Source organism: Falco naumanni, chromosome 15 (genome assembly GCF_017639655.2).
Source record: "Falco naumanni isolate bFalNau1 chromosome 15, bFalNau1.pat, whole genome shotgun sequence".
Taxonomy (NCBI): domain Eukaryota; kingdom Metazoa; phylum Chordata; class Aves; order Falconiformes; family Falconidae; genus Falco; species Falco naumanni.
The window spans coordinates 21,959,240-21,986,335 of record NC_054068.1 but is presented as its reverse complement, the minus strand read 5'-3'; the positions used below and the strand labels follow the sequence as shown (position 1 = coordinate 21,986,335).

At 50.8% G+C, this 27,096-nt stretch overlaps 2 protein-coding genes across 8 annotated transcripts; one reads left to right on the top strand and one right to left on the bottom strand.

The window, feature by feature from the left end:
- Positions 1 to 2,329: 2,329 nt before the first annotated feature.
- On the bottom strand, positions 2,330 to 17,321 carry GFOD2 (glucose-fructose oxidoreductase domain containing 2). 4 transcript variants are annotated; one of them, XM_040615707.1, is made up of 3 exons: positions 17,191 to 17,321; positions 11,428 to 11,771; positions 2,330 to 4,579 (listed from the first exon to the last, which is right to left on the bottom strand). In XM_040615707.1, the coding sequence occupies exons 2-3, from the start codon at positions 11,684 to 11,686 to the stop codon at positions 3,681 to 3,683; spliced, it is 1,158 nt and encodes a 385-aa protein (XP_040471641.1). In that variant the 5' UTR covers positions 11,687 to 11,771; positions 17,191 to 17,321; the 3' UTR covers positions 2,330 to 3,680. The 4 variants fall into 4 exon arrangements, with proteins under 4 accessions (XP_040471641.1, XP_040471643.1, XP_040471644.1 ...); XM_040615709.1 differs by lacking the exons at positions 11,428 to 11,771; positions 17,191 to 17,321 and adding an exon at positions 10,497 to 10,622; XM_040615710.1 differs by lacking the exons at positions 11,428 to 11,771; positions 17,191 to 17,321 and adding an exon at positions 9,632 to 10,615.
- Positions 17,322 to 17,782: 461 nt separating this feature from the next.
- On the top strand, positions 17,783 to 24,309 carry LOC121098091. 4 transcript variants are annotated; one of them, XM_040615722.1, is made up of 7 exons: positions 18,056 to 20,132; positions 20,526 to 20,813; positions 21,412 to 21,684; positions 22,058 to 22,111; positions 22,498 to 22,602; positions 23,107 to 23,153; positions 23,445 to 24,309. In XM_040615722.1, the coding sequence occupies exons 1-7, from the start codon at positions 20,072 to 20,074 to the stop codon at positions 23,631 to 23,633; spliced, it is 1,017 nt and encodes a 338-aa protein (XP_040471656.1). In that variant the 5' UTR covers positions 18,056 to 20,071; the 3' UTR covers positions 23,634 to 24,309. The 4 variants fall into 4 exon arrangements, 3 of the variants coding, with proteins under 3 accessions (XP_040471654.1, XP_040471655.1, XP_040471656.1); XR_005831161.1 differs by having other exon boundaries at positions 17,783 to 20,132; positions 22,498 to 23,153; positions 23,445 to 23,518; XM_040615720.1 differs by lacking the exon at positions 23,445 to 24,309 and having other exon boundaries at positions 17,783 to 20,132; positions 22,498 to 23,273.
- Positions 24,310 to 27,096: the final 2,787 nt, after the last annotated feature.

Sequence of the window (27,096 nt, the reverse complement as noted above, 5' to 3'; positions counted from 1 at the left end):
ACTTTGACATGCCAGAGCTGATGCACCCGCCAGCAGGAGAGGATGAAGTCCCAGAGCTGGCACAGCCAAGCCCTGCAACCCCTGGGGGGACAGCTGCTCCACAGCCAGAGGGTGAGCTCCAGCAAGGTTTACCCAGCCCCCTATTCCCCAGGTCTCATCCCGCCAGCGACCTGCAGGTCCCCATAGCTTGACCCCCAGAAACAAAGGCTTTGCCCTTGCAGGTTTTGTCACCCTATCCTGTTTCTTCTGCCCTTGCCCCCAGCTATTAGAGAAGCAGCTTGGATGTCTCTGGGTCACCATTTGCAGCAGCTCTGCCCTTAGGTTTTCTCTTGAAGCTCTTAGGTGGCCCAGCCAAACAGAGTAGGACCTTTTCCCCTAGGACTGCACTCTTCAGTTGTGGCTCCTACAGTCCCCGGGTTCCAGAGTTCTTTCCCAAGACACGGTGGGCCAAAGCCACGGCCAGCCTGAGCTGGAGCTGGTGACAGGCCTGCTCCAAGCAGGAGGCCAGGCTGGAGACCCAGTGTGGCCATCCCGCCCATGGTGCTGGGACCTGACATCCTGCTGGTGCGAATACTCAGCCTGTCTCCGAGGAGCTGGCTGAACTGTTGATGCACTCACTCCCCTTGCAGACAGCTGGGCCAGCAGCTCTCTGGAGATGCCAGCCCCAGAGGAAGGTGACGAATGCATGGAGATTGATATCGATAGGCTGTTCACACAGGCAGATCACCTCATGACACTGCTCTTTCCTCAGGATGAATAGCCACGCAGCTTTCTGCCGCCCATTTGGCTACTGCAGCCCAACCTGCAGGGTGGTGATCATCCCCTCACCCATACAAACAGCTGCGGGCTTACTGGTTTTTCTTCCCTGGTTGCAGAAAACCAGATTTGCCTTGGGAAAAGAAAAAAAATAAAAGGGAGGGGGCGAGGGAAGAGCAATTTTTCATCGTAAAATAAAAGCTGTGCGTCACTTGGTCTTACAATGCATGTGTTGCCATTCCTTCCTCATGTGTGAGAAGCAGGAAGATGGGGACCAGCTGCCGCAGATCACCCTGCGCAGGGGATGCAGGAGGGGATGGTGTGGCGCTGCCTTTCAGTCCAGCAGGCAGAGCCTGGTCAGTCCCCCTCTTGAGCAGTGCTAACCAGCCGATGCTTCCACCACCTCTGTTAGACAGCCGGGGGTTGGGTGGGGGAGTCGAGGTCTCACAACAGGCACTGCTTCGCCCAAAGGACTGCTCCCTTGGCCACCATCCCTCTGCCTGTGCAGGCCAGCTGGAGGCTGTAGCCAGCCTACAAGAGGCCCATTTCACCCCTCTGCACAATGCTGCAGTCACATCTCCACAGTCTTGGCACCCTCCTTCCTTTACTGGGATCACCTGGGGATGTTTGGTGCTTCCTTCTTCTGCAGAAGGAGCTGTACTTTAGGATTTTCTGCCTGGTACAGACACACTGACAAAGGCACAAAGGAAAGCTGCTAGTCCAAGGAGGACAGTTTCACAACACATCCAAAAGTGGCATGAAAGAAGCCAGAGCTGTTCTGTCCGAACACAGGCAGAAACTTCCAGGTGAGCTCAGGAAACATTCTCTCACCTGCTCCACACAGCACACAGGTTAGATGCTCAGAGCTGTCGCAGGAACACCCACCCTCCACCTGCAAAGGAAGGTTTGCAGAGATGCAGCTTTCACTGCTGCACCTGGGAACAATGAATGCATCTCAAGCATTTGCTTCCTTCATCCAGCTCACAGCAGAGATGAGACCACACAGAGCACAGGAGCAGCCACGCTCCTGCCCTTTCAGACAGCATGTCAGCAGACTTCTCTCTCTTAAGAGTTCTAGCGCTTTGAAAGTAAATACCTGAAGGTAAATGCCCAATTTACACAGTAAGCAAAGAAAGTGGACCCATCAATACTGCGAGGGCTTTGCTTCTTAGTTGGTCTTCCAGTAGTTTCTACAATGAGTCAGGCAGGAAAACAAAGAGCCTGCTAATCACAAAAGTTAACACTGTGAGTCCAAGGTAGGCAAGAGGATCTCCAAAACCAGCTATTCAGCAGCTGTAGTCGGAGGGAAAGAGCAAAGAGGTGGGAAATAGGTTTTCTGGTGGGTCTTTCCCTTGGTGATAAACAGACGACACTCGCTGAGATAGCACAGAGCTCTATCGCCAGGTATCACACAGCTTCTCCCACCCCCGAACTACTCAGCTGGCAACAAAAGAGCACAAAAGTAGGGAAGGACCCCACAGGTCCTGAGCCCCAGCTGCAAGTCTCCTGTTCACACTTATGAGGATGGTTTTAGCTTGACCAGATCAAACACAAGCACGCAGCTGCATAAAGATTTCCCTCAACAAACACAATATTTTATTTCTGTAGAAAACAAGTTCCTTTTCAGGAAGGACCAGCTTATGAAACAGCAGTTGGCATGTTAATATGTATAAATACACAGGGTTACAGTTTAGTGGGAAATACATTAAAAAAAGCTTTCAAGTACACAAAATAAATGTAGTAAAACTGGACTCCTCCTTCCACATACCTGCCTCAGAGAGAAACGTTTCTCAGGTGGAAGGAACTTCCACCCACCATCTGCCAACCAATCTCTCCACTGGACACAAGCTGCAGGAGGGCATGAGGACGGGCAGGGCCAGAGGGTCAGTGTCCAGTGTTTGAGATTTAAGAGCTGACTGACCCATGACAGTTCAGTCCCTGTTCTCTCAACTATCAGGATGCATGTAGTGTGACAATCACCCCGCCAGCACGTTAAGAGAGCTGCCAGAGGTAGGAAACACCTCCTTACTTCCATGTTCAGGTCCCCAGAAGGTTAATGCTGTACAACTTCATTGCCCACGACACTGTGGGAATCCTGTGACCCTGGGAGGCACCTATGAACAGTCCCAGAAACGGGAACGTGGCCCCGCAGTCACAGCACTGGTGCTGCCGGGCAGTAAACACAACCGACGGACACGGAGCTTAGAGAAAAAACCTGCTGGGTGCAGGCAGCCTCTGGAGTAGAGGGAATAATGCCTACAGATATAAAAATAGCACAGATCATCACAGACTTCCTGAAGATTTTCCTGCCAAGACACTGTCAACAGAATTCATAGCATCATTTAAATAAAACACCAGTTTAAATGACTTTGAAAGACATTTGCCACATGCAGGAAGCCAAAAGGCTGACCCTTATGTTACAAACTTTAATCCATTCCTTTTACTTATTGTCCTATAGGAGTTTAGACCTGTTACATCACTAAACTCTTTTATAAATTTTTACAGAGTAAAACTTAATCAGTCTCCAAGAGAGAAGGAAAAGGCATCTGAACAACAGATACTCCCTGATCTTGTTCTACGTGCTCTCATGTTAAAATTGTTAAAATAAGCAACCTGTGCAACAAGGGTTGTGTCCCATTTCCAAGCCATGCAATGGCAGAGCTCCCATGCTTCACTTCAGCTACTGCAAGTGCAAAGGGCAATTCAAGTTTTCCTACCAGTCTCCAAGACAAAAATTAAATGTTTGCAAAACGAGAAACATTTAAACAAATCAGAACAGTTTCTATCAGAACATGGCATGTTACATGTTTAAAAAACCCAAGAAACCAAGGCTATTAAATAAGAATCTACGTATCTTAAAAATGGAGGTTTTTTTACATTACAGCCAGAAGTGTTAATTGCCCTATCTTCCAAAACAGGAGTGTTCATAAGTTATTTCTTTGAAGCGCCTCACAGAGGTTTTGATTGGCATCTGGTTCCTCAGTCATCACCTCCACAGCCTCCCACTCCCCTGACCTGCTGGATTTCTTGATGGCCTCTACTACACTTTGCATGTACAGACCATCTTCAAAAGAGGCTGCCATAGAAACAGGTTTATGATCCCATGTCCGACGGTCTTCCTGGTCTTGGAAAGACTGCCGCAGTGCTTGCACCATGTATACCATTCCTTTTAGGTAAAGCAGCGGGATGTCTTTAAACCCCTTATCCAAAAGGCCCTTGTTGACAGTCAGAGAGTCTGTAAACAGTAGTTCTTCCTGGAGCGCAGTGTTCTTCTGCCCATACAAGTCCGTGCCACGAGCTATGAGGCGCCCAGCAGACCCAACAATCATGACCTCGTGGATGAACGATCCAGGCATGTTGAAGTTGAGAGTCACAGTGCAACAGACACCCTCGCTCATTAGCATCTGGAAAAAGCAGAAGTCATCACTAGTGACATGGCGGATCCCGCTTATCGCTGTGTTCTGCTTCACGAAAGTCTTGAGCAAACCATGGACCTTCTCTGCTCTCCTGCTGATGAGGTGAGTTAAGAGATCGATAATGTAGGTTCCCATCGTATGCAGACCACCTCCTCCCATCAGCTCATCACAGATCCAGTTGTACTTGTGACTGAGCAAGCTTCCCCCATAAACTCGTACGTCACAGATCATCACGCTGCCCACATAGTGCTCCTCTATCAACTGCTTCATCTTCACAAAGGCGGGCAAAAAACGGAGAACATTGCCAACAATGCTCATCAGCTTGGGGTAATACCTGGCAGCTGTGACCATCCTGAAGGCATCCACAGAGGTAGCAGCTTTCTCACAGATCACGTTCTTCCCTATTCCTGCAGCACAAATGGGGAAGAAAAAAAAAATAGCACACACAAGCAAAACATGCTCAGATGTCCCAAAGGTTGTCGAGAAGTGATGTTTTTAAAAGTCAGGCTTTCCTGCTGCAATTGCAAAGGCAAAGGTCTGGGAACTAAAATAGGAATGCCAAGTGCAGCAAGGCTCAAAGCTGCTTCCAAGATGTTCCGGTTGCAGAGCTGACAAACTCCCACAGAGAGAGGCTCCAAATAAAGACAGGATTTTTTACATCATGAAAGATAACTGGCCAAATGGCATCACATGGCATCAAAACAAGACACAATTTGCATGTTGTAGCTATAAAATTATTTGAATGCCTGTACTGCCAGAGGAAAAAACCATCATGTACCCTGCAGGGAAGAGGTGAGCGAAGGGGACATCTGATTTATGCTTTGCATTTCACCGTCACTGAGAATTTCATTATTCTAAATGGATTAAAAGAAATGGGACATAGAAGATACTTAGTGGTCTGTGTACAGAATACCAAAGCATTATTTCTAATTCTTGTTAAGTGGATTGTTTTAAAAGCACTGCTGATTGGAAAGCAAAATTTTGGTCTGCACATACAGCTGACTCGTACAATTAGACTACAAAGGTGATAAAGAGTTACACAGATAAGAGCTGCACTCACAAGCTGACCTACTGCGCTTTTATTCCTACTGATGCACTTTATATTGTGCTCAGCCTGAATCAATGTGGGCAGTCAGTAACTCATATTTTAACTTTAAAGCAGAAAGAAATATAAAAGAGCTCCCAGTGCAAGCTTCAACCAAAATCCTACATTTTATGTTTTGTTGGTATTCCCTCTTCCTCTGCCATCTTCCCTTTTCTCACGCCACAGCTTTACTTTTCCATATACATCTGATATGACCGATAAAACTTACCTACATATTTTTCAATGTAACAATCCGGGGCATACCTACAGGTCTCCAGATGTTAACTGGTGATGTCAGACCTGAAAGGTCAGTCACGTCACACCAGTTTCTGCCTAAGAACTGTGGGAATTGCTGCACACAGTGGTAGGCGCCCCTCTGAAAGCTGCTTCTTACCCAGCAGCAGACTGCGCTCCCTGCTCACAACAGCTTTTAATTGACTCCCCGATGAAAAGATACCAGCACAAGCACTTAAATCAGTCTCTCGAAGGAGAGGGGAAGCCAGATCCCCCGCTGCAGTTCTTGCTCTTGGCGCTCCACCTCCTGGCTGCACTGAGCAAGCCTTTCAGGAACCCTCCCAGTGGGACAGGGGCCAGCGAGCTCCAGTGACACATTGCTGTGCCCAGCTCAGCCAGGGGACAACTACGGCTAGAGAAAACTCACAGCCTACATTTCCAATACACACAAGCAAAATCCAGTCAGAAAACGACAAGACTGCAATTTTTAGCGGCCTCTTCCAAAGATACCCCCTAAACTGGTGCGAGTCAACAGAAGCTTTAATGAACAGAGAAGGTAAGGTCAAACTCCCTGGGGACACCCTGGCTGCCTAGTGGTAGCCCCTGTTCCAGGGACCATTTCCAACTCCCTCGTCCCCAGTCCCTGCTGCTGAGATTGGCACAACACTGTTCAATGTTGTGCAGGGCCAGCTGAAGCATCTTGAGATGCTTTGGTGCCCTGTTTATCAGCCTCCTTGTTTAAATGCACTTACCTCAAGCCAGGTTACAGTACAATACAAACAAAAACCAAAAGTACCTTCACAGCATCCTAAGCAGATATCCAGTTCTCAAAGTTTGTGAAAAATAAAAGCAACTCTCAACCCGTGTACGCGCAGGGTACAGCTCAGCAGTCAGTGCTCTGCTGGTGCCGCTCCCCTCCTTGCACAACCCCACCGCCCTCCACCACGTATTTGGCGGTACAGGACCTGGCTCAGGGTACAAACCCAACACAGAAACATTCATTCATCTTGGCTCTTTTTCTGGCAGGTTATTGCCCCAAGCTGGCTCTTCAGGGAGCCCGATAGTGTCCACACAAAAGGGGCTGCGTCCCTGCAGCAGGGGACTGGGAACAGAGAGGGCTGAGCCAAAGGTGACCACCCCTGCCACCCAGGGACAGCTGTTCCAGCCTGGTTTGTCACAGCAGGCTGCCCTTGCCTGCCACGCAGCCTCATGTCAGCACTGCGCTCCTTTTGCCAGTGCAGGCTGAGCCACCTGAAGAGCTGAAGCTGACTGATGCCTTTCTTCGGGATGGCAGTCGGCACAGCACTCTAACAGCTCAGCACGCGCTGCCAAGCGCTGGGGTGCCAGGATGGAGAACTGACCACACCAGAAAGTCTCTGGGATAACCCTGCTGCTGCCCTCAGTGGGACATCCCCCCAGCTGCCCCAGGCTCACAGAGATGGCCGTGCAGCAAGGACAAGGGCCAAGTCGGAAATGGCTACAAGGTCCCTTGCTGATGTGATGGCCATGTCTTCCGTCTTCTGAGGCAGAGCAACTTAAAACCCTTGTCTTGTTACTATTATTTTGATAATGAATAACCTGAACTTTTTACCGTATTGTTTTCTTAGATCACTGCTACAAAATTTTCTGTTGAGGTCCTCACCAGCTAGGAGACATGAGAATTACCATGTGGCTCTGGTGTTCCTCAGAGTCCTCTGTGAGCCAGTTCAGCTCACCAGCTGAGCTCAGTTTAGGAAAGGAAGCTTTTTCTTTCCAAGCAGGCAGGTTAAATCAGCTCACAGATGACTAAGCCCTACAGAAGGCACTACACACCTGGAAGGAAGGATGTGGAGCTGGGATTCCCCACCTCGGAGGTAGTGACAGCAGCTCCAGGCTGTCCTAACAACATGCCTCATGGTCTTCTCTGTGCACATCTCAGAATGAACCCTGTCTGCAGGGAGCACATCAGCATCTGCAGACCAGTGCTCCACTTAAGTCCTTCTATCTACTGCTATTCAACTGGTTGTTGCACTAAGGGGGAGTGAAAAAAGGAGTAAGAGGTCACCATTGCCAGCAGTCCTTAAACAAACCTAATCTACTCCCTGTGCTCAGGGACAAAAGTACCTGCTACGATCCAAGAATTCTCAAACCAATTCCTGATTTAGTAAATAAACTGAACATTTAAACAGAAGTCTTTTGACTCTCATTAATGTAATACAGCCAAATCATAGCTTCACTTAATGAAATGCCAGATTTAAAGCATGTTTGCATGCTATGGAAGTAATCAAAAAAACAGGTGGAGTTGAGACTTATTGGACAGCAGAAAAAAAAATTCTCCCAAAGGAATTTTACATCTCTAGTCAGATCCACACTGTCCATCAGCACTGAGGCATCAGCTTCCCCTGCAGCTGCTTAGCCATGACACATCCAAAACTTGCCATACGTCAAGTATTTTACAGCCCTGGTTAGTAAAATGCAAGCACAGAAGACTCACTGCTTTCTCATGCTACCTGGTGGATGCTGCTCAGAGCCATCACAGGTGCTGCGGAGGGACACAGGCCCCAGCAACTGCTAGGACCCCCCAGCCCACTCCTCCCTCCTGGTAGGGAAGGTGCCAGCACGGGCAGGAGGGAGAAGAGACCCTGCAACCCACCAGGGCCTTAGGAGGGGGACTGTCCATGAAAAGATGGGAGAAGCACAGCCCAGACCTTGAAGAGCTGGCTCTCTCTGCAATCAACACGCACGTGAGCCAGGGTGTCCTCTCTGCCTCAGGCTGGGTACAAACCACGTACGTGGTAAATATGTCCCATGTAAGTATGGCCATTGAACTGAAGCCCCAGATCTTTACTCCCCTGAATAATGTCAGATACCTGAGATAGCGCCTAGGAAGGTGTACAACTGGCCGCTGTTGAAGCGTATCAGATCGTTGCTCTGTCCACCATAAGAAGTTGGGAATGTCTGAGGAGTCTCCCCGAATAACCGGCTGTTTTGGATGTAGTTGGCTTTGGGAGCCTCACAGTGAATGAAGACTCATTCCAAAAGACACTCCATCTCATTTCTTGTTTGCCTGTGGTTTGAAAAGACCTCCATGCTACTTTTTACAGAGACGGGAAGCACAGTATGCAAAGAGCAGCCACAGCATGCTTGTTCATCCTGTTTCAAGAACAGGAAATCTGGATTTGTCACAACACAAAGCAGTGACAGAGACCTTTCTGACTCCTTCCTTCATAATTAACATATACACGCTACAGTTTTTAGGGACTCCACAAAATCAGGAGGCCAAACAATCTACATTGCAAAGATGTCTTAAATGATGTAGTCAACCACCATAAACCAAGAGAGACAAGTAAAAGGTTCCTCTGTAGCCATTCCACAAACCATCCATTTGATGGCTGGGCTCAGTACATGCAGCAGCATTATCTTTAGCATCCTGAAAGAAATTTTACTCCGAGGACTTCTCATGCTCTGCCCCGCTGAACTTCACCTCATGCACAAACATCTCATACTTTACATTCCACTCCAGTTGGTAACTCCACTCTGTGCTCACCTAATGCAAAGGTGGATGCATTTTAACTGTGGGACATGAACCACAACACAGACATTTTGTGAAATTAATTTAGTTGCTCTGAGATCAAAAGCAGCACAAGTTTCAGGATAGCTTCTTACTTTGCCTGTTGTGGAGATAAACCATAAGATTACACTTATTTTAATTTGAATTATCCTCTGGGCTTTGATCTGTTATGTCTGGTTCATGAACTCAATCCAGTGCTACTGCTTTGTCCCCATCATGACAAAGTTGCACCTAGGCTTGTTTATGGATATCTGTCAGTAAAACTTGGGCAAGGAAATTGCACTGCCTAGAAAAACTGGGTGTCTCTCGCTTCTCTCTGCCAGAAATAAAAATTTAAGCTCATTTTTAAATAAATAAAAAGTATAAAACATACACAAATAAGTAAAAGTGTAAGCACTTTAAAACCAACCAACCCCAACAAAGCAAAACACACAAGACCATTATCACTGCACCACATCTTTTCTTCAACCCAATCTCTCTGCCAGTAACCACCAATTATATACAATTCACAGTCAATAACTCTCCGATTATAAACATCCCTGTATCAATCTGAACTTTCAGAGAAAATTTACTTGCCATCTTTGGCCCTACCCTGACTTTGTGTTCCTTCAGAAGGCTCAACGACAGCAAGCCATCCAGCACTGGCTTAAAACATGTCACGACATACTTGGTAGCGGATCTGTAAATACCATTGCGACAAACCTAGAAAGCTGAAAGACAAAGTCAGTACCACAGTGGGTCGGAGATGCTTATATCAGTTTGCAGATCAGAACGTTTCAAGACAGACAGATGTGAAGAATAAACCACCTTTTACTGTTTCACCCATTCATTTCCCTACCTTTTTCAGCTTTCCGCTTATCTATACTGGCAGTCAAGCATACGTATTGCCTCTCCACTTCTGCACCACCTTTATCCCCCTTTCCTCCTCTGGATAACACCATCTTGCAGGTTCTTAGCATTTGAAGAAAGAATCTCAATCCATTTCAGTTAATAACTTGCCAGAAAAGGTTCAGTTCTCTCCTTTTAGCCCACTTCACCACCAAAAGCCATGAGAACTAGTGAAACACTTATTACTTAACAAGCATTTAAAAGGACTTTTAGCATATTTAAAGAGATTAATTCTAACTTACAGTTCAAATATTAAAAAATTAGAATACCTTAATTTCAAAGGACAGTACTCTCAAGGTAAACAGATTTAACAATGTAAAAAAGAGGGAGTGTGGGGGGGGAAGCCCGAAATCTCCCTCTGCACATCTAAGTGGCACTGCAAATGTTTGTGCAGGAAGTTGTTTACTTCCAAATCAAATTACTGTAGAACAAAGAGGCCAAGAGCAACAAACCACCCTGGTTTGTTTGATATATTACCCAGCCTGAAATTAACTCATGTGGATCTCCTGTAAACACAGTAAGACTATCACACTTGTTATTTACAAAATAGATGCAAACTCACACCCACCCTGTACTATGTGAGAGGACATTTAACACTACAAAGTCACATGCTGGAGAATTAAGAAATGTCAGGATGCCCAGGCAGCTGGCTCCCATCTCCCTGCCCAACCAGTCTGGGATGTCGTGCCTTTTGTCTCAGAACCTTCAACCCAGCCCATCTTGCTGGATTCCTCCTGCTGTCTCCAACATCTGCCCTCCTGCATCAGGTGGAAGGACTTCTCCAGCCAGTCTGCACCCAGGATCATACCAGCCTGCTACGGACACAGATGTCCAAAGAGAGCTCCAGGTGGTGGCCAGGGTCACAGCACTTCGGCTGAAAACAGCACCTGCAGAGAATTTAGGTCCTAACTCACAAGATTCTGCTGAGTGCATGCAAACATTTTTTCAAAGGCTTCTAACAGTCAAGTTTGGTTTTATTTGTGGAGAAAACAGAAAGCAGAGCTGATCAACCCCCCACCCCAGGCAAATCTTGGTTTCTTATTGAAGAACATGGGAAGATTTGAAATGAATTAAACAACTTAGGTTGTTTGGGGTTTTGGGGGGCTTTGTCATTGTTGATTTTTTGGTTTTTTTTTGGGGGGGGGGTTGTTTGTTTGTTTGTTTTTTATGTGGGCATAAAAACATTTTACCCCCTTATCTCTGAAACAGCTTGTTTTTATTAAAACCTCCCCACCACCATAATTTCAGTCTGGAGAAGACATGAGATATTTTAGCCCAATTTGTTCAGGATTTGCAAAGCTGTAAGCAATTATAAACAGTATTTAAAAAAAAAAATAATCTAGGTAACCTCTCTTGCAGATGGTGCTACCAATTCCACAAAACCTTTAGCACTACATCTGCATGTTGGTGCAACCAGAATTGTACTGGGGTACTGGCTTCAAATGTCAATCTGCCAACAAGCTATGGATTTTTGGTCCCACTCCAAAGAAAAAAGGTACCTAGAGCCTTCACAGCAATTTGCCGAGTTAGTGGTGGAGGGATATTGATGCAAACCAAATCCACGTCCTGGTGCAGCAAGACATCATCAGTCCGACTTGTGTGGAAGGAGATGTTCATTTCCTCTGCCAGCTGTTTGGCTTCCTCATCAGTCTTCCCCCAAAGCGCTTCAATGGAGAAGCCTTCTGCTCTCAGCAAGGGTACCAGTACCCGGGCGGTGCTGCCAGTGCCAAACACACCCACTCCAGGAAGCATTTTCATTCTGCATTCATTCAAGCATCAGGGTCTACATGTAGGCATTCAATAAGATGGTCGGCTCCTCAGCTTTCTGTTCCATCCACAGTTCCTAAAACATGAAAAGTTACAAATCAGTATCAACAAAAGGTGTATTTTGATATCAAACACATCTAGCCTGAACGCTAGCTTCTATCCTTCAAAACGGCATTCAAAATTTTCAAAGATCCTAATGAAAAATCCAACCCTCCCCCCAAAGGGACAAGTCTAACATTCCTTTCAGAACAATTGCAAGAAAGTAGCTTGACAAAGTCACGAGCATCTCCTGAGCTTCCAAACTCAGGACACACGTACAGAAAAACACACACACGCACACTGGGACAAACCAGAGGCAGCAAGGCACAAACTGGGAGCGACAGGAAATCTCAAGAGGACATGACATAGAGTCTATCACACCAGCAGTAAAAGCAGAGCTGCTGTAGTTGTGATGATGTAAGTCTCTAAATGAGATAAAGGCTTGTGAGATCAGGTAATATCTTTTACTAGACCGACTAAAATAACTGGAAATAATAGGCAAGCTTTTGGACACGTAAATCTTTCTTACAAATTAAATACACAAACTGAAACCAACTACTTGAACCTTAATAATTTTATGGCAAACAGTGAAGCTGCTCCAGAGAGCATCAAGAAAATATGTCCTGTGGGGAAAGCCTGGATTCACTGAGCTTGTTTAGCCTGGGGAGGAGAAGGCTACAAGGAGAGATGATGTCAGTGTTTAAATACATAGAAAACCGCTTTCAGAAAGGAAAAGGGCGCTCCTCTGTGTCCACTATGGTTAGTCAAAATTTTTACTTAGGACAGTTAAAAATACCTCCTTCTGCCCATGGCATTTAATCTCCAGGAATGCAGGAGTTTGCACAGGATTATTATACTCCCTAGACAAAAACATTTGTTTAAGTCACACCACTTTTGTTAAGTATTTCCTGGTAAATTAATCCCTTCGGATCCCTACTTGCCAGTTTGTCTTGGAACTGCTTCTGGCCACAAATGGCTAAACTGCCTTTAGCATTCACCTTAACGCCAGCTTCAAGGAGAGATGTCAGAAGTCTCCTCAACCTGTGGCACCCCAGCAACTTACAATCTGGCTTTTGTTCTGTGCCTTTTTGAATTCTTATCTACCACACCCACTACTGACCCTTTTTGAATTTTTAGGTTTTTTTAAGAAGAAAGTTTTCTTCTTAAAATTCAGTTTTCTTTAGAAGTTTATAAGACCACGTTTAAAGAGAGAACTGGCACCAATACCAGATCAATACCTTGGGGAAAAAAGTCCCACAAGCAACAAGAACCACCATCTGTTTGAAAGGAGACAGTTACTCATCTCCCCATCCTAAAATACTCCTCCTAAGTTACAATGTGTGAAAGCAAATCCTGACACAGCACTGGGAAGTAAGTATCAGCATGAAAGTCAAACTACCCACAGTGCAAATGCCTTCTATGTAATCAGCAGGTTTTTTTAGTCTAGGGGTGCTTGGACTGACCAGCATAACAAAACTGCAACCCTGACTGAACTTCTAGGTATTTTTGTAGTAGACACTAAACTAGGGAAATGGCAGCACTTGTGAATATTTATTTTGCAAAACACAGAAATGCTTACAGATGCTATAAAACACCTTAGGAAATATTTACCAAATTAATTCAGTATGTTTTTTCATTATTCTATGTGATGTTAGGTTTGCAGCGATACAGTCATTGCCTTTCTTTATCAGGACAAACAAAGTTAATTTGAATTAACTTTTTATCCAACGTTTAGCAGAACAATCCAATAAGGATGGTATTAAAAGAATCTTGAAAAATATTTACTATTCTACATAAAAGGGTAATTTATTGGCAGGAAGGATGGCTTGTATTTAAGGCTTGCTTTCTGTAGGTGATGCAAACAAAAATAAAATCTTGCAACTGGATGGACAGTAAGTGTAACTGTTGAAGTCCCCACACATCCGTATCTGGCAGTTTATAGGCTGCAGTAAGAAAAAATGCTTGCACTAAAAAGAGCATCGTCTTCTTCTGAAGAGACACAAACTAAGCAAGATGGAATAGAGACAAGGTGACTGTGCCTGCTTGCACCAGATTGCACAGATGTGCTCAACAACATCAAAATTACACATGACAAAAATTCAGAAAAGCTTGAATCCTTTGAAAATGCTAGTACGAGCACACTGTAGCACATGCAGAGGGGGACTTCTGCTACGCAAATAAGCTGATATCTGTAACACTTGCTCATTTAAAGTTTTACTTTCTTCTGTTTCCTATCCAACTTCCTCTTAAAAACCCCACTCAGGAGGAATTATTTTTAGCCTCACTTATTCCCAAAACACAAGCTGCTGCCACAACCCACAAAAGCTAGTGATTTACTGCCATGGAGACCAACTCCTGATGATACAGGACCTTAAGGGCACCAGCTTGCTACTACCACAACAAACCAAGTAGCCAACCCAGCCTCAGTAAGGGCTTCTAGCAAAGCAGCCACCCTCTCAGGATATGAAGATGTGGCTTGCACAGTTATGTGGCCCAGCAGGGCTCAAGAACCTACAAACACTGCAGCCAGCAGGCCCTGCAGAGTGGCGCTGCCCAGAGGGCATGTTTCTCTCCCATCACCCGAGGGCCACCCACAGTCCCTTATTCCCTCTCCAGTCTTTCACCAACTGGGAAGTCCTGGTTTGTCGGGACAGTCACAGTAGGATGGATGGGGGTGTTGAAGGGCAGCGAAAACACAGTTGTTGCACAGGGCAAGTCACAGAGTGTATGTGGTACAAGCAGAACTAGAGTAAATGCTGAAAGAGCTGTTGATGGGAGGTTGAACAAGGGCTTTTGAAAAGGGGTACACAGTGGTATCCCACCCTCCTGCACAGACCTTGCAGATGCACTCAAGTGCTGGTAGAGGAGACGTCCCAGTGTAGGCCACCTCGAGGAAGCAATCTAAAAACCCAGTTATCAGAATGAGGCCACAGCTAAGGAAAGAGGCAGCTGTAATTAACAGTCTACAAAGAACTAACAACAGAGACCTCAAAAGAACAGCACTGTGCCACCATGGAAGCCCCCAGAGCACCGTTCGCTGGAGCTCTACATGCATTTCTGATACTTCTCATCTGAGGGCAGACAGGAAAGCAGAGCTGGAAGTGATGCAGACAAAGGCGATCAAAAGCATACAACATCTTCTACACAAGGAAGACCTAAGCAAGCAAAGATTCCTAAGTTTGGAAAAGACATCACAGAAGATAATAAAGTGAGAAGTGGCTTAGGATGGAGAAAAAACAATTTTTCACTGTGTCTCACAATACAAGAGCAAATCAAATGGCGCCCAGAGAAGGCAGGATCAAAACAATCTGAAGGTGGTGGTTCTTGCATCAGACTGGTAAACTGTGAAATGCCTTGCCACAGGACATGACATTAGCCACTTACAAGGAGTCAAAAGGGAAACTATACACGTTCAAGGAATCTACTGAGGGTCACCAAATACACAGAAGTCTCATCTAGCATGAGAAGTAGCTGAGCTAAAAACTAGCAAAAACTCCATCCAGCAGAGCATGGAAATAGCTCAGAGATAGAAACATCTGAAACCGTGACCAACACCAGCTAAAAATCAGGTACAATTTCTGCATGTTTACTCTAGGATCCAGCAAGCCTCAAACCTTCAAACAAGCCTCATTGAATTAGTTGAGTAAACCATGAAAAGCCTTCCATAAACCAATCTTTCAGAAATTAAAATCCTCATGCATTGATATCTCTGGTGATCAAACACTGGAATGAACACTTTCCTGAGGACCCTTCCACAGAAACAAAAGGCAGGGCTTTTACCTGGAAGCAAAAAACAGACCAAAAGAGGTGTCTTGGGCATCAGGAGATACAAATCAATCTCCTTTTTAAGAGAGGTGAAATAATCAATGCCTGCAACGCCATTCTGAACTTAAATTTCCAAATAGAAGCATTTAAAGCTCTCTAATCTTGTTGCTAGCTGCCATTACTTTCAGTGGCCACAAAACATTTCCATTCTTGCTGAATTTCATGGTGAGTCTGAAGTTCCATCTTACAGTCACAGAACAGAGCTGTTTGAGTCTTTTGGTAGACGTAGCAACAAGCATTTATGGGACCCAAAGCAATGAAAAACCTGATGATTCCTACAAGATCTATTTGCATTCCACAATGAAGCAGCCAGGGAGTTCAGATAGCATAACCCTCAAAAACTAGATAGTACAGCCAAGGACTACAGAGGCCCAAAATCACTGTGGACCATTACAGATGGCAAAACATAGTGAAAGAGTAACACCAGCTCTGCAGAAGGAGAAAGCAATTCATGCTTCTCCAACTCATCCTAAAAAGCTCCATTTTGGTTCCCAGAAACGTGAGGCGTATGGAAGAGCACACCAGCAACAGGGGCACTGTCCTCATCCAGTTGGTCATTGCTACTGAGTTTGAAAAGAAAACAAATACAAATAACAAGGGCTGTACAAGTAATAAAAGTTGTTACTGGTTGCAACATCCTCACGGATCTTTGGGACGCATGAGAATCTTTGACAAAACCTACACAGGCACTACTCAGATTGTCACTCTGCAGCAGGGCTTATACCTGTGACATCAACACACTGCAGAGACCTCCTGTGAAAAGAGATGCAGCCTCAGAACTGTCAGTTCTACAACGACCCCAGCAGAGGTGACAGAAACGCTGATGCAGGCCGTAGGCATCACTCCAAAAGCCAGCAAGGTCTCTTCTGCCAGCACGAACAGAGCTGAGGGAACTTTACCCAACCGACCTGAGAAGCTGGAGGTCACCTCCCACGCGAGGTCATTTCTTCCTGCCAAACCACTCACCGAGCCTTCTGGCACACAGCTACCTCTGCCCTGCAGGTAACGCTCCGCACGCACGTGGCTCGTGTGTTGAAGTCAGAGACCGACGCGCTTTCTTTACTAAATGTGCTTTTATTTTAATTCAGTGCAGGCAGGTTGTGTGACAATCCACGAGTCCAAAGCCCTGAGGAACCGTCACCACACCTCAGGCCACCGCCACCTTCGCTCCATCCTTCCCGGTCGAGACCCACAACGGCAACGGCCCCTTTGGCACACCGAGCACCACCCAGCTCAGCGGCGGCGGCAGCTGGAAAACCGTGGAAGCCAGACCGGCCCCCACGCCACCCCCGGGGTCGCCTCTGGCACGGCCCGGGGGGGCTCCTCGGTGGCCGGGCGCGCGGGGCTCGGGCTCTGTGTGCGCGGGACCCTCACGGCCGGGCCTCGCCTCACCTCACCGGGCTGGACCGCGCAGGCCCCGCCGCGCCGCACCGGGCGGCCTCCATCGCACCTCGGGAGGCCGCGCCGGGCAGGCCCCGCTCGCCTCACCCCAGGGCGCCAGCCTGCACGGAGGGAGCCCCGCCGAGACCACCCAGGCCCCTCCCGGCCCTGCGCCCCTGAGAGGGCCGCGGCCTCCGCGACGCTAAGCGGCCCCGCGGGGAGCCCCGAGGAGCGCCTCGAGCTGCCCTTACCTGCCGCCGGCCGGCGGAGGGAGCCGCCACCGCCCCGCTCACCCCCCGCGCATCCTCCCGCCAGCCGCGCTCCCGCGGCGGCCGCTCGCTCCCGGCCGGCGCAGGCGCAAGGGCGGCGGCTCCGAAAATGGCGGCGCCCGCAGCGGCTTCTCCTGCCGTGTGGAGCGCGGCCTATCCCGCCGCTGAGCGGGGCGGGGGGCGGGCCTTCGGCCGACGGACAGCGCCAGCAGCCAATGGGAGACCAGCATGGCGCTTCGTCATCTCACGATGCGCTGCCCGGAGGGTCCGCTGGGCGGGCGCGGCGCGCACCGGGGCGGCCCCTGTGCTGGGGCGGCCCCCGCGCGGCAGCCCCGCCCCGCGGCAGCCCCGCCCACTCGTGCTCCTGACGGCGCTGGGAGGCTGCGCCGGAGGCTGGTGGCTGCCCGGCCCAGGCAGCGCTGCGGGCGGGGCGGGGCGGGGGGTCCCGGGCAGCGCGGCCTGCAGCCCTGCGGCTGCCCCCTCGCCCTTCCGCGGGTACGGCGCTGCCGGCCTCTGCCTGCTGCTGGGGGTCCCGGCTGCCGGCCGGCCGTGGCCTTGCGGGGGCGGCGGGGGCGCAGAGCTGCGCGCAGCCGCGGAGGAGCCCCCGTACGAGCACCGCGCTCCGTCGGAGGCCAGCGCCGCTCCCGCGCTGCCGCCCGCCCGGTGCTGCGGAGGTCGGGGCAGGAGGACCCCGGTGGAGGCCGCCGGGCGCCCCCGTTTCCCCCGCGGGCCGCGGGGGGGCTGCCGCCGCCGCTCGCTCCCTCCGCCGTGCGTGCGGGGCGGCCCTGGCAGCGCGGGGGCTGGCGGGGCCGCGGGCTCCGGTGCGGCGCCGGGACCCTGGGGCTGGAGGGGCTCCGGCGGGGGGGGGGGCTCCGACGTGACCCTTCGGCTTCGTGGGTGCCCCTGGGGGGGCGCTGCCCGCGGGGGCTCTGTCCGATCGGCTTCATCCGTGCTAGTGACCGTGAGAACTGGGATCGGAAGGGAAGGGAAGGGTGCAACTGGTGCACATCCTTGTGCCGGCGGGAGGGAGATTCAAACGCAGAGAGGAACCGTCATCGCAAAGAGCATGGGAAGAGATGAAGTCCAGAGGGGAGAGCGAGAGAGGCACAGAGCCTCTTGCTTGTCGTTCTGGTGGATATTGTACCACGAGATTTTCGCTTTATGACCCTTTCAGCAAGTGTCCTGCTGATGTTGCTGTTTCCCCACGTGGGCTGGTTCCCAGGTGAGACCTCAGCTGTGCTCCAGCTGGGAGGTTCCACTGGCCGCGGAACAGAGCCCCAGTGAATGCCCTTTCCCCCAGGAGACGCACATGGCTGGGCTGTGCGTGCCCAGCGCAGTGGGGCTGAGGGAGACCTTGGGTGCGGGGAGGTGCAGCCAAAGCCAAGTGTCTAGGACTGTGCCCGCTCTCTGGCAGAGATGCCTGTGGAGCTTTGGCAGCCCACGGGCCATGTGGAGAGCTGCAGGATCAGCCTGGGGGCACGCCAGCATTCCAAATTCCCAGCTTTCTGCAACCTTCCTTTTGTCTTTGACCCAGGAGCATCCTTATGGGACAGGCTCAGCCATCCCCTTCTGCTCCCTGAGCTGTGATGAAGGTGGTGTTACGACCACACTCACTGGTGATAGAAGATGGTCCCAATAGGATACTACCCCCCAGACTGTTTGGGGAGGGCTGTGGTGGGGGGCCCCCATCCCTGCATGCTCAGTTTGGTCTCTGTCATCTCGAAATGGGGAGAAAACAGGGGTAGGAGGAAGGGAAATGGAAGCAGGCAGGTGGTGTGTGTGTGGAGGTTTTGGGATGTGGGGTTCTGCCTTCAGGGAAGGGAGGATGTCAGGTCTGGAGCCAAATTGGGCAGGGGGGTGATTACTGGAAATGCTGACAGGAAACTAAGGGGGAGGAAATGGCAGGTGGGAACAGGTTTTGCTCTGAGCACAAAAGAGGAAAAGCAGTGGCAGGCAGTGGAAAACCTGTGGGGAGCAACAGAGACTGCACCCACAGAGGCTGAGGACGGAGGGGCCTGTGCCTGCTGCCTGTGCTGCCCACATCCCTTCGGTGGCAGGGGTGACGTGAGCCGTGTCTGGCCCGGTGGATGTTCCTGTCCTGGTGGCAGGGGGATGCGGCAGGATGCCTGGAGCACCCCATCTCTGCAGGGCAGGAGCTGGGACCTGGGTGCTCACGGCCAGAGCAGGGGGCTGCAGGGGTCCCTGTCTGCCTGGGGCTTGTACATCCCGTGTGTGAACAACCAGAAAGCTCTGACCAAGCCCATCTCCATGCCACGCCGCAGCTCTCCTCGGCGTCTGCAGCCTGGCAGGGTGTGTGGATCCCTGCCTGAGCTCAGCTAGCACGCCGGACAGGGCAGGCATCACCCTGTCACCGCGCCATGATGGCAGCATCGCTTTCTGTGAGGGGTCCTCTCCCTGGTGTAAGACAAGGACCAGGGTGGCACAGGGAGGCAGCGCGGTAGGAGGCTGCGGAAGCCCTTTCCCCTGCGCCCGCCCATGCCAGTGACAGGGAGCTGCTGGGCTGTGACCTAAGCCACTGGGAAATGGCCATCAGCAGTGCTCAGCTGTGTTGTTTGGCTCCTTCTCGGGACCAAGGGCACGTGGCAGTATGAAACTGCAGGAGGAATCGAGTAGTGAACAGAGGAGATAACAATCAGACTGAAGCAAGAGAAGGGGAAAAGAGCGGAAGCCTGTGAGCACAGAGGGAACTGCCGGGCCAAGCGGCGCAGAGGTGAGGTCCTGGCAGGGCTGCAGCTTGCTCCAGCTGAGCAGTGACCCTCGTGCTGCAGGGAGAGACAGGAACATCGCAGCCAGTCCTGCTGGGTGCCCCGCATCGTCACCACAAGGCCATCAGGAAGACAGCATGGAGGTCCAGCTGGCCAGCGGCTTTCTGCCCCTGCTGCTCCTTGCCTGGCTGCCTGCTGGTGAGTTCCCCAGTGCCCTTGCCTCTGCTCTGAACTCTTCCATCTTTGCATATGTCTGCAGGAGGTTGGGGATATGGCTGCTGCTGCTTTTTCCTCTCCTCTTGCGGCATTTAACCCCCTCCGTTCTGCACCAGCACCTTGCCATGTGCCTTGCAGTGGGGTCCCCCCCGCAATGCTGTGCCCAGGCTGTGGGCTCTGCCCACAAGGTCCCCGTTTCAGGCTCTGGGGCTTTGAACCAACCTCGCCTTCAGCAGCAGCAGGGAGAGAAAACAGTTGGGGAAGGAAACAGAGATGCTTATAAGCCTGATGACTGCGAAGGGGGTCAGCTTCATGTGGAGGATGCAGGTATTCATTAACACGAACTCAGCCCTCTGTGGTTGTTTTTTTTGGTAGGACTGTCTCACCAGATTTCAGCCACAATTGACGTGTCGGTAGGGTTAGATCTCATCTTGCAGTGCCTGCTCCAGGCAGGCTCAAACAGCACTGCCAGGGGTGTGAAATGGTTTAATACCACACAAAACAATGGAGGAAAGCAGAATGAAGATGGTGTGGAGATGAAAAATGGTTCTGCCCAGCTCGTCTTCCCCAGTGTGAACAAAGCACATTCAGGAATGTACACGTGCAGGATGGAGAACATGAGGAACACGTCCAGGAACAAAGATTCCAAACTGAACACTCATGGTAAGAGACACAAGTCCACCAACAGCCACAGGAGCAGAGAGAAAGGACTGAGGAAGGGAGAGAGGGAAGAGAGGGAGGACTCTGCTGAGGTGTGAAGCGACTTCAGCCCGGCGGCTCAGGAGTGGTTCTGAACTACTCCAGAGTAAGCATTAGGGGATGGGATGAAGCCAGAGAGGCTGAAGGGGGTCTACCGCATTTTCTTTGCTTCTCTAGGGCTGACCATTTCCCCACAGCTAGCCCCCCAGTCCGTGGAGCATGGAGCCTGAGTCTGTGGCCATGGTGGCATGTTCTGCTTGTGTGCCAGAAGACCCTTCTGCCTAGGTTGCAGGAGGAGGTATCTTCCCCCTGATCCTCCCATTTTCAGTCCTTTCTGAGATGAGAAATGCTCGTGTGCTGCACAGAATTGGGTGGCACTGACCAACATGCAACGTTTCAGCATACAGTGTTGAGGAACATTTAGCAGCTGCATTTGGAAAAGAGCTGGAGGAAAGGACGGTTACTTCACCATGTCCTTCATGAGTGATGTCCCGGTGGGATATGAGCCCTGCAAGGTCATATATATGACTTCACTTATCACTTATTTTTCTTTGTCCTCCAGGGACAGTCGCCAGCCAGCCAAGAGAGTCAGTCATCACCACAGGGTGCAGGTTCAAGATTTGGTCAGAGAATCTCACAGTACACGTGAAGTGGTACAGACCTGCAGGTCTGGAGGTGGGGAATCAAACTGACACCATCGTTCTGGGAGAAAACTGTGCCAACCTCACCAGCCCTGGCATGCATGCAGCCAACACAGGAATCTGTGGGTGTAGGGTCTTCATCACAAGAGTAAACTTGACAGACACTGGAAATGGTACGCAAGGGACAGTTCCTAGTAAGTGGCACTGCTTCCATTTTCATGGGGGTGATGAGCAGGCAGAGAAGGATGCTATGCCCAACGCTCCCCCCTGGTACTCCCGTGCACCATTTCCCCGGAAAGCATCCCCAGCACGGGAGGAGCTGACCCAGCATGGCCCTTTTTGCAGATGCATCCCACCACGGAGCTGCTTGGCCATTGGGTCCTTGAAACAGGACCTGCCGCATCCTCCAGCTGCGGCGCGTCAGCTGGGTGCTGGGGTGGCTGAAGCCATGGTGGCAGCAGCAGGACCACCAGGGCTGTAGGGCCCAGGTCCCTGCCCCAAAGTGGAGTGGGGAGCAGGGCATCCTCTGCTTCTGGGCAGTCTCTCACTTGTGTTTCTGTCTTCCAGGCTGTAGCCCTGGGGCACCTCAGGCCAAAGGCACCTGGATTGAGACCTGGGCAGGTGAGTCCCCACAGCCCCATGGCCACAAGGGTGTGGGCAGGAGGGGTCCTCAGAGAGAAAGAGGATCAACAAGGGGGGAAACATCCTTATGTTTTCCTGTGAGTGGGTGGGAGCTGGTAGCAAACTGGAGTAGGCACCAGCAGATCAGAGACTGTGATGCTGGGAAGGGGCTCTGATGCTCCAACCACCCCCCTGGCTGAGTTCAGATGAGTTTTTTGAGACTGTTCCCCACAGGATTTTTTCAGGGGAGGGGGGGAAGATTCGAGGTCTGAAAGCCCAAGTTTGGAAAAGAATCGCCCTCCTCTGCAAAAAAAGCAATGGCACCATGCATCCCGGCAGGGCGTGACGGTGGCTCACAGGTGCCTCTGTGATGTGTGTTGGTGCAGGACTCAACTTCCCCCTGTGTATCATCTTCAGCTTAGCAGCGGCGACGCTTCTTTACATGCTGGTAATTGGCCTTCTGGTGTGGCGGTGCAGAAGGAACAGAAAAGGTAAGGCTGAGCCCGCGCTGAGCCTCCGTCTGCTGTGGGAACTGCTCAGCATCTCCTCCTCACCTGCTGGCCTGGACAAGCCCAGGCTTGGGAGATGTCCATCTTTGATATCCTGCTGCTCCTGCTCACTCGGGGTTCCCTGCACAGGTCTGTCCCGAACAAACTGTCCCGGGATGGGGAGAAGGTTCACCCTTCCCTTTCTTCTGGCCAGTTGCTGGTTGAGAGCCTGCTCATGGCACAAGCTGTGGTGCAAGTGAAACAGATCTTGTACCTCATCCCATTCCAGAAGTGTCCAGCTTAGAGCTCTTCTCCAGCCCCTCCAAGAGCTTTTACATCCTTGCCAGTTCCTCCTGCCCCTTGGCCATCTTCAGAGCCAGCCAGCCAGCTGCAGAGCCCCATCCTTTCCTGCAACAAAAGCAGGACCAATGCAGATGTTTTCTTCATTTAAAATAATGATCATTTTCATTATTTTAACTACTATTTAAACTAAGTTTCCTTTTTCAGGAAAGATTACAAGCAGGCAAGTGCTAGAGATGGATCAGCTCAGAATGGTAAACCATATTGTTTCCTTCTCCCTGTAAAGAAAGTCGCTGAAAATCACTGCCTGTTGATACCCGTTTAAAGGATTTCAGAGTAAAATCAGCTTTGCTGTCTGAAAATGTGGTCCTAAACACTTGCTAATTCCTATTAAATAGGGGCTTATGAGCTTCTGAATAGGTGGCACCTCTGAGCAAGCTGGATAATGCTTGGGCAGTGCAAATAGTTGTGCCAGTGGGAAAATAATAGCAGGGGAGATGCAGAAGGGAAACCCAGGGCTCTCCTCATTGCTCTCTCCCCTGCAGGCATCCTCGGTGACAGGGACTGAGGACCTGACCTACGCCAACCTGAAGTTCGAAAAGAAGGGGGCGAAACCCGCCTCCTCCGACGTTGTTTACACCGAGATCAAACCATCACAGCAAAAGCAGTGTGGCAGGGACGCGGGTGCTGCCAGCGCAGGGGCGGATATCTCCCCCAAGGGAGAGGACAAATGAGGGAGAAGGGAGGGATGGGCAGCTTCTTGTACGCCTGCTGGGTTCATCATCCCCGAAAACTAAGTGTTAGCTTATACAGAAGCACAGTTTTGGTAACCAAAGCCACCTGTTTACCCTCAGATGGCTGCACCACTGTGCTTTACGTTCCCCTGGAAGAAGCCATCTCTCGTGGTGAGGACAGGGCTCTTCCAGCCAGTTTTCCCTTTGCCTTCCCGCAGCCTCAAGCACTGCCAAGCCTCAGCAAGGAGGCCAGTCCTCCTTCCACGGTGTTGGTCACCAATGGGCCCCTCTAGCAACTTGCTGTGTGTTTCAGCAGTGTCACTGTGCACTGTGTGGCCACTGTGATCCAGGGAGCACTTATCTCCTTGGTGCTGGACTTGCTGGGTAGGGTGGCCATGGGAGGCTCCTCTCGGCACAGTAAAGGTCCTGGAGCAATTTTCTGGATTTTCTTTGGAGGAGGCACCTGCCATGCCATGGGCTGACCTTGCTGTGGTTCACTCGAAGCACAAGGAGCAAGGCTGGAAAGGCATCATTTGCTTTGTGGATGTGCAACACAAGTGCTCTTGCAGTGGTCTATGTGTATCTGCTTTGTACCGGGACTGGATGGGTGTCCTCATGCATGTTGAGCTTTCCTGTAATTTGAGGAGGAGGAAAAAAAGGTCATGTTTTTCCCTCATTGTTTCCAGTTCTGTACTGCTGATGGGAACCCAGCTGAAGTCCGGCAGGAATAGTCACCAGGCCCTGGAGACTCTGGTTTCCCCACTCAGTCCAGTTTCAGAGCAGCAACCATGGGAGACATTCCCAAAGCAGTGGTGGTAGAGCTCCGGTCATGTGTGGCTGGGAAGACAGGGGCAAGGGCTACAGAAAGTGAAAAATTGGGGGAAAAATTCCAACTATTTAAGGGGAGCAACCAGTGGAAGAGGGGTCAGTGTTGAACCAGGGAGGCTCACAGAAGCATCAAGGCTGCTGGGGGATGCTGCCCAGGGATGCAGAGCAGAGCCAGACTCCACCAACCTGCAAGGACATACTCACCAGCCTCCTCCTGGTTACCTGCCATCACAGAGGAGGAGGAGGGTCCCTAAGGGTGCCCCAGCTTGGAAAGGGGGAGGCCTAAGTTAAATGGGTGGGTACAAAATGCAGCCAAAACCTTGGCAGCAGCTCCTGAAGGAGCTGGGGGAGGAACTGGGGTTTGAGGATGTGCCAGATCTCCTGGCTGCAGAAAGGAAGCAAGGTGGAGGAACTCCAGAGCACCTCCCTGCCCATCACTCCTTGGGGGCTGTTTCCAACCTATGCACCTGGAGGTCCACAGGATTTGGTTTAGAGCAAACACCGCTCAGCTACAGCTCCTGCCCCATCCTCGTGGCAAGGAGAGCCATCACTTGCTCTTGGGTGGGACATGAGGTGGCCACCCTGCACCCTCCTGGCATGGCACCGGGGCAGCCAGGGAGGCTGAGTTGGGGCAGAAGCCCAACAGGGGATCAGCGGGGGTGTCTGCTGGGCACCTTTTGGTTGGCAGCCAGCTGAACGTGAGACACTGGTGCCCAGATGGCCAGCAGCGTCCTGGCTTGTATCTGAAACAGCACGGCCAGCAGGACCGGGGCTGTGATCATGCCCTTGTACTCAGCCCTGGTGGGGCTGCACCTCAAATCCTGTGTGCTGTTTTTGGCCCCTTGCTATAAGAGGGACATAGAGGAGCTGGAGCGCGTCCAGAGATGGGCAACAGAGCTGGGGAAGGGGCTGGGGCACAAGTCCTACCAGGAGTGGCGGAGGGAGCTGGGGGGGTTCAGCCTGGAGAGGAGGGGGCTCAGGGGGATCCTTCTCACTCCCTCCAGCTGCCTGCCAGGGGCTGTAGGCAGGGGGGTCGGTCTCTGCTCCCAGGTAACAAGTGACAGGACAAGAGGGAACGGCCTCAGGCTGCGCCAGGGGAGGGTTAGGTTGGGTATCGGGAAACGTTTCTTCCCTGGGAGGGAAGAAGTGTTGAAGCACTGGCACAGGCTGCCCAGGGAGGCGGTGGGGCCACCAGCCCTGCGGGTGTTTAAACAACGCCTGGACAGGGTGCTGGGGCCGCCTGGACAGGGTGCCGGGGGCCGTGGGCTAGTGGTGGCCTTGGCAGCGCTGGGTTAGCAGGTGGACTCTATGGTCTTGGGGGTCTTTTCCAACCTGAACGATTCTGTGGTTCTATATAGTCAGGCTGGGTGGCCCTTGGGGTGGCCCAGCACAGCCCTTCTCATGTTTCTACAGCATGAAATGACCAATGTTGTTTTTTTAAGGAGAAAAGGGTTTAAAAAGAGCTGACTTCCACTAAAAGGGACAGCTTGTGACTCCAGGAAGAGCTGAGCAGAACGCCTGAAACCTGTATTAAAAGCCTTGGCAGCTGGTTATCCTTTGCAGAGGCAAGAGGGGAAGTTTCAAAGGGGGTAAATACAGCTGCAGAGTTGTTCTTCAGCATCATGCTGGTCAAAAAAGAAGGCCATGAGGAAAGGAAAAACGCAAAGGACACAAACTGAATGGCTTCATCACTAAATTGCAGAGGCAAAATCAGAAAGCTAAGGTACAGAATGATTTAAGACTAACAAGGGCTGTGAAAGGCTCTGCATTTGTTTAACTGCCTTAAAAAGAAGAGGAAGGAAAAGTCTGGCCCATTGCTTCACCAAGGAAGAGTTGTTAACCAACTGAGTTGGAGAAAGCCGAGGCATTCATAGTGCTGCTTCTGCATCCCCCCTTACGCTCAGGGTTAGTGGGGATCAGATCTGGGACAGCATTTTTAACAAGGAACCAGGAAAGAAGCTGTGGGGTAGCCTCAGAGCAGTTATACGAGTGAGCAAGAGGTGAAGAAATGCAGCCATGGCTGCTTAAGGAACTCGCTGAGACAGTCTCTCAAGATCTCGGGGCCTTTTGCAAGTGCAGGCAGGAAGGGTGGGGGCAGCATCCTTGTGCATCAGCTATTTTTAGAAAGGTGAAGTGGCTGTGGCCAGAGCTGAGCCTCAGAATTTCAGTTCTCACAGAGATGCTATCACAAGCGTTAACCAAGCAATAAAGCAATAATCAACCCAATGCCCTCATTGTCCCAAACATGTTTGTGTCACCTCGGTAAGGATGGAAGTCCCTGTCGTCCCCATGTGTGCTCAGAGCAGATGGGCAAGATGTCCATGATGGGTTTCTGTGCCAGGAACATGGAGCGTGCCCTTGCTGGCCTGCAAGCCCTGCTTGCTGCATGGAGGAAGCCTGGCTCAGAGAGCGAATCAGAAGTAAAAGTGCTGCTTCTCCTAGTCAATTACATATTTTTTTTAGGGCAGAATCATAGCAGCAGGCACCTGGGGAGGCCATGGAGGAACTACCCAACCTGGAGAAGAGGGGTACCAGCAGGTGCAGCCAGGGAGGTCTCTGCAGCTCCCTGTGAGCTGCTGCCTAGTGTGGTCCCCAAGCCTCAGGTCCGCTGTGATGGTGCTTTTGCGTGCTGGCA